An 11462-nucleotide genomic window follows, 5' to 3' on the forward strand; every position below is an offset into this window, starting at 1 on the left:
TCCATCACTAGTCTACCACAATGAGCCTTCATCACCAGATCCCCACTCTTCTGGCTGGGTCTCAGCAAGAAATGAACTTTGGAAATAAGAACCTTCTTCTGAAGCCAACCCTAGAGGAGAGAGACTGTGAGGGGCTAAGAAAGGAAGAGGAGAACCTGGAGGTCAGCAACAATAGGTCTGGGCTTGAACATGGGACATGACAGTCGGTGCTTAACTTATTGATTCCTCTTGATCTAAATCATCCCCCCAGAAGCATCAGCAGACAAGAGAGGATTTGTTCCTGAGGGATCAGTCATACCACCACTGTCTGTCGTCACATTGCCCACGAGAGCTAAAGTGTCTAACTTTTGAGAAACCAGAACATAAGAGGTGAGTGTCACCACCTTCTGCTTCTGATTTTTGTCCACATCATTCATTTAAAACAAAAACCAAAATATCAAATAAGTTTAAACACATGGGGTTGGGGAAATAATGCAAAGGGTTATGGCTATGTTTTGCATGTCGGGGGACCGAAGTCTGCCCACAGCACTACATGTTCCACTGAGCAATCCCTAAACATTGAATCAGAAGTATGCCCTGAGCATGGCCAGGTATAGCCCCAAATTTTTTTAAAAAATATAATTTAATTTGAAATCCCTCCCAGGACCTAAAAAGATAGTATAGTGGGTAGAGTGCCTGGCTTGCATGCAGTTGATGACCTAAGTTTGATCTCTGACACCACAAGTGGTCCTCCGAGCCCCACCAAGAATGATTCCTGAGCTCAGAGTTATGAGTAATCCCTGAGAGTCACAGGTACAGCCCAACACAAATCCCCCCACACACACACATACACACAAACACACACACACACACACCACAGCACAATCTCTTTTCCTATTGTAAGGAGTTGATGTGAGAACTGCTGGATATAAACCAAATCATGAGAATGAGGACTGGATGGGAAGTTTTTTGTTGTTGCTTTTGTTTTTGCTTCTGGGCCAGACCTGGTGATGTTCAGGAGATACTCTTGGCTCTACACTCAGGAATTACTCCTGGTGGTGCTCATGAGACCATATGAGATGCCGGGATGGAACCTGGTTCAGCCATGTTCAAAGCAAGTACCTGCTGTACTATCACTCCACCCACTGGAAAGCATTTTTGATCAGCTAATCCCCTGGTCCTAATTTCTGTGCTAAACCAGAAGCATTCTGGAAGAGAATTTGCATTACTTTGTTGTGAGGATATGAGACTGAAAAATAAATATCTGGGTTGAGAAAAATAATACAGGATTTGAAGCACATTCCTTGCATGTGTCTAGATCTTAGTTTAGTTCCTGGTATTGCTGGTCCCCCAAGCACTGCAGAGTGCAGCTCTGGAGTGCAGCCCAGGTATAGCTTTAGGACATCTCCCCCCACCCCATAGCATGGATTATCCCCAGCACCACAGGGCAGGAGCAGCACCACATCCTCGGATCCTAGAACTGATCAGCTGGCACAGTTGGCTAAATACCTGGGAAGGATCTGGACCTCTTGAGCACCACTTGTTAACCCCCAACCCCAAAAAAAGTTTAATAAGCTTTCTCAAGACCATCAAAGTCACATGTGTGTGTAATCTCTGGACAGCTAGGGAAAATCCCGGCAGCTCTCCCTCTCATGGCCTGCGTTTGGTGGACTCGCCCACCCGGGGCAGCTGATGCCATGGGAGGATGAAGGAGAAGCGAGGGCCAGGCTGGTTGGTGACCAGTTGCCATTTATTCCATTCTCCCCACGCACCTGTTTCAGTGTCACTAAGCTCCCCATTCTAGCCTCACACTGCCCCTCACTCCCGTCTCCTCCTGTATCTCCCACTCATCTCTCCACGCTCCCTCTCGAAGCCGGATCTCTAGTCTCTCTATGCGCCTGCTCCTGAATTCTTCTCCCTCTGTCCCCCTTGCTGTCTCTCAGCGCTCCATCTTGTTGCCCTGGTCTTTCTCCGTCTCTCTCCAACTCCTTACATTCTGGGTAGCCATCACCACACACAATCAACACAAGAAAGCCCTTCCTTTACTCATGGGCAAAATACCACTTAAGGTGTTTTTCTCCTTTCCTTAGTCCAATAACTTAATTTACATCTTAATTAAATCTTAATTCTACTTATTAATATTAGTTATTTTGTATAGACACAATGAGAGACACATTGAGCTTGTATGGTGGCTCTCCTGGGGACATCTTGCCACAAAAACTCAGACTACAGTGTTCAGATCGAATTAATCATTCCTAACCCTAGCAGGGTCCGAATCTAGTTATTACTTTTGGATCATGACAGAATTTGTCCATGACCATGCTCTTAACTTATAGTTAGACACTATGGCACTTCGGCCAGGTCCATTTTGATTCCAAGGTAGCTCACTGCTTGCCCTGGGTCCAACCAGTCCCCATCAAGACCCTGCTTTTGGGTGCTAGGAGGTGAGGGTATCTGAGGCTTAAGTCAAGAGAACAGATGCCCAGGATTGAACTGGAGTCAATTAACTCCCAACTTACAAAAGCATAGCATTAACTGTCTTCTTGTGTCCATACAAAAAGGACAGTGTTCTGAATTGACTATGCAAAGGACTTACGGAGAAGAGAAAAAGAAATATTTACAAGTTAACAGAACACAAAGAAAGAGGTTACAAATAAACACAGAGGAATGGGAGCACTGTGATGGGAGCAACTCAATAAACCTAAGCTCCCTGTGGCAAGTCAGAAAGGATAAACCAATGTTATCCTACACATGCGCCCTGGCCTGCCTGGTCCCAAAGCGCTTCATATTTCATCGTTCTGCCACAGTCCTGGTGCATTACATTGGCCATCTGTGCATGCAGACAAGCGTGCTGGCCTCCAGCCAGATTCAGCTCCTAGACAAAGTTGTTTTAAGGCTCTCTTCCCACACCCTTGCTCTTTCTCAAAGTCCCTTTCACATGTTCTTCTTTCTGTTTTGATAGTCCCAGGAACCTTCGGAGGAAGCAAGGAAAAACCTTGAAAAAGTTCATTCTCCTTTAAGTGCCATCATTTCTAAAATGAATGCAGCTAGTTTGGAAAAGGCACGAAGGGAGAAGATCACCTCTGATGAGATTCCAGCTATTTTGCAAGGACGACACTTGGGCTGAGCTATTCAAAGACATCTGACATGGGCAATTGCCTGCTCTGAAAATCAGCAAGAATGAAATGAAAATGATTGTTTCGTGACTTGAAAATCACTTCCGTGAAGGTGGTAGGATGGAGAGGGCATTATTATTCTGGTTTCAGAAAAGAGAAATGAAAACACAGAGCCATCACTTTGAGCCGCAGATCAAGTCACAACATGCATATCTGACATCGTCTGAAATCTCGGGCTCGCTTCCAGTCCTTCCATGCTTGCAGGCTCCCACCTGCTTCTCTCCAACTCTTTGAACTCAACTACCCTGCCTGTTAGTCTCCCACTAAGTTCCCTTTTGAAGATAGCAGGGTGCCTGGGAAGCAGAGGTGGTCACGGGAAACACATTTCTGTTTTTAAAGAATAATTCATACAGGACTCTTCTCTCTGATTGCTCAAGGCATTTCTGTAAGAAGCTGCTGGGAGAGAACAGGGTACCCAGGCCCCTCAGCATCAATAATGCACATCAGCTTCTTTGAATGAGGGGGTTGTCAATCTAGTTTCCCACAGATCAGCAAGGGATCAAAAGTCACCAATGGCTGAGAGATCTTATTTGAGCAGAGGCTGCTGCTTCAGCCCCATCCCCGCCAACAGCCAGCCACATCAAACACCCCCTGGATCCTCTGCTCTTCACATGCCTGTCCTTTGATCAGCTGTGGCTCTAGCTGCAGAGCATCCTGCGGGAGACTCAGATCTGAACCGGATGGTCTCACCATGAAGCCTGCTCTGCTCCAGGGAAAATCACTCCTATGTGCCATCTCCATGCTAGGAGATACCAGCTTTAGGAAGCTCCATCTGGCCACCTCTGACAACTATTGCAAGTATGAAGCCAGGCTACCCAGGGACCAGGGTGCTATCTCAGGGGTCTGTAGCCCATGCTCAGTATGTGAGAATTCTGGGATGGATTCCTGGCACCTGTATGGTCCCATGGCCTGAGAACCATACCAGGATCTCTACTCTTTTTTTTTTTTGCTTTTTGGGGTCACACCTGGTGATGCACAGGGGTCACTCCTGGCTCTGCACTCAGGAACCACCCCTGGCGGTGCTCAGGGGACCATATGGGATGCTGGAAATCAAACCCGGGTCGGCCGCGTGCAAGGCAAACGCCCTACCCGCTGTGCTATCGCTCCAGCCCCAGGATCTCTACTCTTAAGCACAGAACCAAGAGTCACTCCTGAGCACTGCCAGGTATGACTATAAAAAGCAAACAGAAAAGTTATGCTACGTATTCATCTCCCACATGCCCATTTATCCAGTCAGCAGGACCCTGGCACCAATTACCAAGTTACATTTGTGTTCTCCCTTCTCTCCTCCCAACTAAATCTTCTGCTTCCCTAAAACTCCTAGAGAGTCCTTTCTTTGTCAAAGTCATTCTAGACAGATCTTCCCTTGATGACCTTTCCTCTCCTCCTCTGCCACCCACTAATCATAAACAAGCCTCAGTTTCATCCTAAATCTTTCTTCGATTGTGCCCCCACTGCTTATCCTGTTTTCCTCCTGCCATAAAATATTTCACTGACATTCAACTCTGTTTGCAATGCTGAGCTAGCTCCATAAACATTTGTTGGGAAACAGATTAAGAAGTGACAGGTAAAGGATACTTCTTTCACCTGGAGAGAAAGTAACGATGCATATTATTAGTTTTGGTAAAGAGCTTCATTCTCTCTTTTGTTAAAAAAAAACACTGAAAATAAATTTATGGCAGTTCCATATGGGCAGGGCTTTTGCTCTGGTTTGATTTTATTGACTATTTTATTTCCTGTGTTACGCCCAAGGCCTAGACTGGGGCCCAATAAGTTCCTAATACTGAAGAAAGAATGAACAACTTTATCAACCTACCTACTGATACTTTCTACACACCATTTAGAAATGTCAAGTAGGGGTGAACTTGGGAGAAAAAAATCCCAAACTACCCTGTGACCTCCACCACTTCTTTCTTGGGCATATCTTCCATTTTCACAAGTAAGTCAGTTACAAGTAGCGATGTACTGTTTTAGGATCATTTATCTTTAACAGCTCCCGCGATGAAATTTTTGCACAAGTAGATTCCCAAAGCAGAAAAAAACTAATCTCTGAAAAGTTAAACATTCTCCTTTACCTTCACAACACATTTGGTAAGTTCCAGGTACACAGCAAGCTCTCCGTGGATTTCTTTTTTATCTAAAGTATCCTGGATCCAATGGGAAAGAAAAAAAAAAAACGGATTCAGGATACTAAGTGTGGGACTGTGCCTTGGCCTCTACATGTTATAAGCCAGAGTAAGAGACCAAAGCAATAGTGCAAAGGAGGGGAACACAAGCTCTGAATTCAGGAGGCTTGGGTTCAGTGCCTTGCGCCACATGGTCCCCTGAGTACTGCTAGGAGTGACCCTCAAGCACCCGGATCGGACCAGAGCAGTCCCTGAGGTTCACCAGGTGTGACACCAAAACAGAAACCAGCAACAACAACAAAACAAGACTCACAATTTTCTTCTCAAATGAAGAAGCACATTTTTCCTCTCATGCAGCATCTCTTAGAGACATTATTTCTTAGCAAGTCAAGCAAGAGAGGGCTCAGACTCCCCATCTTTCTCTCCATAATGAATGATGCGGATGGTTCTCTGACGCTCCCCAGTGCTGCTTTGATTTCTCTGCCCATTAAATGCTTTCACCGCCAAATCAACGTTAAATAACCAGCCATCCAACTCTACACAGAGCATGAAAGAAAGGGGTGCATGCCAGATTTCCCAGAACCACTGTGTCAGGGAGAAAAGGGCCTCTGGATGTCAAGTCTGAGAGGTGCTGCCAATCAAGATGCTCCGACTGGGTCCAGACTCACTCAGAAGGTGCTGTGAGGCTGCCCTGGCTGGTGGAGGGCAGCTCTCTTGGCCTGCCTCGCCCAGCAGCCTGAGCTACAGAGAAGGCACAGAAGAGAGAAGACTGCACTTAGCTTCACCACTCAGACATTCCTTCTCTTGTGTCAGGAAGTGATTCTTGGATATTATGTAGCACTGTTGTCCCACTGTTCATCGATTTGCTGGAGCAGGCAACAGTAACATTTCCGTTGTGAGACTTGTTGTTACTGTTTTTGGCATATCGAATTCACCATGAATAGCTTGCCAGGCTCTGCCGTTCGGGTGGGATACTCTCAGTAGCTTGCCCGGCTCTCCAAAAGAGACGGAGGAATCGAACCTGGGTCAGTCGCATGCAAGGCAAATGCCCTACCTGCTGTGCTATCGCTCCAGTCCTGGGTATTAGGTAATGAGTAAAACTTAAACACAAGAAGACACATAGAAAGAAGGTGGTAAACAAGAATGTGAATACATTCCTGCCATAACAACAAATAGGTTGCCCGAGTCTCCTAGATCAGGGACCTCCAACCATACCTGGCTTGCATGTGTAGAGGGCTGGCAGTGTATACATTGCTAGCTGATCCCTTTGGTTTAAGATGTAAGGGCCTCAGAGATAGTATAGCATGCAGTAGACCTAAGTCTGATCTCCAGTAACATCTTTGGTTCCTTAGCACCCCAGAAATGGTCTCTGAACACAAAACCAGGAGTGATCCCTGAGCACAAAACTAGGAGTAAGCCTTGAACAACTCCAGGGGTGACTCAACACTACCCATTCCCCCACCTCTCCCTTTACTGCTTAAGCTAAAGATGGGTGGAGGAAAATTCTTTTTTAAAAAGACCTTGACCCAGACCTGTCAGATTTAAACAATTCACAAACCTGGCACTGGCAATGCCAGCTTCTGATTTCAGCACCCAGTGGGCGTCTCTCACACGGGGGAGGCTTGTTCTCTGCAAGCAGTGAGTGCCACAGGCACAGACTCAGAGGAAGCCGGCCAAGATTGCCACACAGGTAGGTCCCTAATATCACTACTATTCCTATGCTTTACATCAGTCATAGGTGGCTAAGCACCCAAACAAACCTGGGCAGAGAGACAACTCAACAGACTGCAGTGCATGCTTTGACACAGGAGGCTTGGTCTACGTGGTCTCCCAACCATGGCTGGGTGTGATATCCTCTCTCCCCACCCCCCACAAAAAAAAATGACAAAACAAGAAACACCAAATGATGGCAATTGGGCAGTAGTGGTGTGTGTGGCAGGGAGGTCGGGGGCACACGGGGCAGCGCTGAGAGGCTACACACAGGCTCAGGCTCAGTGACAGGGAGGTGGGTTGGATCTCTGCAGTGCCAGGGTTCAGTCAAGGTCTCGCATATGCCCCGGGTCACTCCCCACGGGGATGTTCATTTTGGATGTGTTCGTGATCCCTTGGATAAGCAGTTGCTAAACCAAATGATCAGAGCAGCTCCGACATCATTAGGAGAATCTGAACCTTCTTTCTTATGGTTTCTATTCCAAAAGCCCCAAGGGCTATAAAAGTTCCTGGAAAATCAAACTCACAAGGTTACTTAACCTGGCTAAGGGGTAGTAAGGCCAAAGCCAGAAGGGCCCCAGGACCTCTCCAAGCCAGGAGTCCCCATCCATGCCAAGACTTCCAGCATCATTCCTCTCGCCCCCATCCCTGAGCACTCACCGCAGGTTCCTCACCACCATGTCCCACCAGGCGGCCACGCAGTTCTCCGAGTCCGCCTCCATCCCGCGCCCTGCACCGCGACCCAAACCGCCACCACCACCACCGCGGTGGAGCTGCGGGTGGAGTCAGAGGTGCGCCAGGCCTCCTCCCCCGCGCGGGGCGGACCCGCGGTGCCCGGGGCCAGAGTGGGCGGGGCCGCAGCCTGGACTGGAGCCCGGAAAAGCAGACCAGGGGGTTTCTGACCGCTCAGGGCGTGCCCACCTCCACCACCCCCTTTCCCAAACACCCCAAACCCACACAGACCTAGCCGGGAACAGTTTTACATTTTATTTCATTTTAAATTCCTAATTCATTTCATTTTGATCCTTTTTCACTGAGATTTTTTTCAATTTCAAATGCAAGTTGTTACATTGTCTAAACCTTCTAGTTCTGTGCTTGGGTTTTTAAGTTTCTTAAACTGCGAAGTCTTGCTCGTTTGCATGTGCAATCTTGCTCATTTACATGGAAATCGGGTTTTGATTGGAGACTGTGTGTGTGTGTGTGTGTGTGTGTGTGTGTGTGTGTGTGTGTGTGTGTGTGTAAAATAATCTTGGTCCTGAAGTCATAATATATATTTCTTACCAAGGTGAGAAAGAACCAAGATAGTTCACCTCTAGATCACCATGAAAATGTTTCCCTATACTTTGACCCCTGCTATTTTACTTCTTTCCATTTTTCTCTTTTTCTCAAGCTTACCTGTGTCCAGGCCCCGCCTTTTTTTCCCCCCTTTTGGGTCACACCCGAGGATGCTCAGGGGTTACTCCTTGCTCTGCATTCAGGAATTACTCCTGGTGGTGCTCGGAGGACCATATGGGATGCTGGGAATCGAACCCAGGTCGGCCATGTGCAAGGCAAACGCCCTAACTGCTGTGCTATCACTCCAGCCCCCCAGGCCCCAGCTTTACACCTCATCTGTCATTATTATACCAGAAAGTGTTTTTAGATTTCCTTTAGTTTAGGAACAGCTTATCTGTCTAAGGGGTCACAAAACATCAAAATTTATACCTTTGGGCTCAGTAACACTGGGCATATGCAGGCCTTGACTGATTCTGGTACTGCAGGAATGTAACCTGCCTCCCAGCACTGAGCCTGTGTAGTCACTGAGCACTGCCAGGCATGGACCCCCACCCCCAACCCACCACCACCACCACCACTGCCCGGTTGCCATCTTTTTAGTGTTTCTTGTTTTGGTTCAGTTTGGTTACTTTGATTTGGAGGCCACACCCAGTCATGGTTGGGGAACCGTGTAAGCCAGGGATGGAATCTGGGCCTCCTGCATGCAAAGCATGCTCTCTGACCCATTGAGTTATCTCTCACGGGGTTAATTTGGGTTCTTAGCAGTCGTGACTGACCCCTATATCAGAGCTCACACTTTGAAGGCTGTGGCATTGTAGAGTTACCTGTGCACTGTCTCCTGGTTGCAGGAACTGTCCTCAAACACATCTGCTCCAAGGCAGCAAAGAGGCAAAGTATTGAGCCAATGGAGGGGAAAAGCAATGAGGTTTTACTTGAATGCAGAGTTAAAAGTGGCTTACTCAGAGCTAATGTGGGCTTCCGTGGTACCTGAGCAGGTGGGGATTGGCTCTTCGGGCAGAGAGCACACCAAAGGATGTCAGCCCAAAGAAGGTACACACAGATCCATTCTGGCACAAGTTAGGCAGTCTGGAGAACTCACACCATTCAAATACTCTTTGGAAACAGGGCCATCTCATACAATAGGTAAGGCTAGCAGAAGTTTTGTTCATTCATGTGTCTTACTCAGGGAATGTCCACGTTCTGATTCACATCAGCCTGAAGAGGATCAGATCGGGATGGAGTGAGAATCTAAGGGTGACCAAAGAATCAGTTTCTGGTGAGTTTTCATGGAGTCATGCCCTGCATGATAAGAAAAGTTTAGGTCCGACTCAAACAGATATCAGGATTCAGTCTTGGAGCTGTTCCTGGGGTGGGTCTGAAATGTCCCAGAACTTGCTCTTGGGAGCTCTAGATGAGACCCTGGGTCACGTCTCATGGGAAGTGACAGAATTAGATATGTGAGGAAGTGTGGCAGAACAGTGGCTGTGATCGGTCCTACATTCTATTGTTTTCATCTATTTATTCAGATCTAGAGGGTAGAGAGGCACACATGCTGGTTAGGTAAATGGTAAGTTCAAAATCTAGAAATCCAGAGTGCTTAGCAAAATCTCCAAAGCTGAAAATCAACAGACCTCATCTTTTCTAAAAGACTGCGCAAATTTGAACTCTGAGAAAAATATTCTCTCGAGATAAATGCGAGAGGAGATTATCTAATATAATTTTGCATAATCTAAAGGCCAAGCAATTTACTCATTTATTCAGTTCTTATTGATTAAGTACCTTTAGATGACAAATACCACTATAGGGATACAAAGGAGAGTCCTTCCTAGAGACATTTCTCTTGGGGGATACAGGGCTGGGGGGTGGAGATGGGGGTGGTGGGCAGAATCATGAGAATGCAAAACAGGAACTGAGTGCTCAAGGAGCCAATGGTGGAGGTGTCAGGGCATGGGTCAGGGCATTGGGAGAAGTTACTATAAAGGTAGGCCAGAGAACACTTCAGGTGAAAGACACATACGGGAATCGTCTACATATATCAAGTTCAATGATGCTGTGATACAGAGAGTGAGATTTCAAGAACATTCACAGAATTGGAATCCTTCAAGGGTGAATTAGACTGAGAGTAAATGACACCTCAGCAAACCTGATTTTGGGGGGTGGGGGTGGGGGTGGGGGAAGCCTAAGAAATATGCATCTACACTATCCAAACAGATCCATCATATGTGATGGTATAAAAACTCAAGACAAATGCATCAAAAGCCAATAGTTGGGCGTTATTTACAAGTTTAAAAGAAAGAAAGAAAAAAGTCTCTTTTAAAAATATTATTACCACCCAAACTGCTTCTGGAAAAAGAGAAATGACACCTAAGGTCCACTGTGTCTTACTCAGCTGCCCACAGCTGCAAAGGTCAATGACTGGGAAATAACATCTGCAGAATGAAGAAACACCAAACACCACCTTCAGACCTTCTATTATATAGGAATGCTTTATCATGAAAAGAATTTATTTGTACTTCCTGCGTTTCTTTTTTTTTCTTTTCGGGGACCACACCCGCAGTGCTCAGAGTTTACTCCTAGCGCTGTGCTCAAGAATCACTCCTGGTAGTACTCAGGGATGTGTGATAATGGGAATTTAACTACTGTTAGTTGCATGCAACGCAAGTGTCTTGACTCCTATATTATCTCTATGGCCCTACATTTTTTTCCCACTATAACTTTATTGAAACATGATCTACCAATCATGAAATTTATACTTAGCAAAACTACATCTAGTACTTTTACTCTAACCTCAGAGTTGTGCAGATATCACCCATATTTACCTTAAAAATTATTTCATCACTAGAAAAAAAAATAATGTAGCCACTCTCTGACTCTAAGGAAGGGGCCGTTGTAGTTCTTTCATATAAATGGAATCACATGTCTCTTTTTTTTATTTTAACATAGTATTTTTATTATAATTTAGGAACATGGCTACAATAGTAACTTTTAACTTTTTATGGGTTTGGTGCACAGCTTCACCAGAACAATATTTCCTAGGTTTATCCTGTGGAGTATGAATCAACACTTCATTATTTTTGTGACTGATTAAATATTCTATCTAGGAATAGAGAAAGGATCACTAAGAAAATGATGGCTGGAGGAACCAGTTGGGATGGGAGATGCATGCCAAAAGTAGATAATGGACCAAACATGATGA

General features: G+C 46.0%; 1 protein-coding gene across 1 annotated transcript in view; it reads right to left on the reverse strand.

The window, feature by feature from the left end:
- The window catches only part of ABHD12B (abhydrolase domain containing 12B), a 30383-nt gene extending 22637 nt beyond the window's left edge, over positions 1-7746 (reverse strand). The window contains exon 1 of the mRNA XM_012934724.2: positions 7652-7746. Coding sequence (XP_012790178.2) covers positions 7652-7713 — 62 coding nt within the window. The 5' untranslated portion in view covers positions 7714-7746. The remainder of the gene's footprint in view (positions 1-7651) is intronic.
- Between the last annotated feature and the right edge of the window lie 3716 nt (positions 7747-11462).

This window comes from Sorex araneus, chromosome 3, assembly GCF_027595985.1.
Source record: "Sorex araneus isolate mSorAra2 chromosome 3, mSorAra2.pri, whole genome shotgun sequence".
NCBI classification, from domain to species: domain Eukaryota; kingdom Metazoa; phylum Chordata; class Mammalia; order Eulipotyphla; family Soricidae; genus Sorex; species Sorex araneus.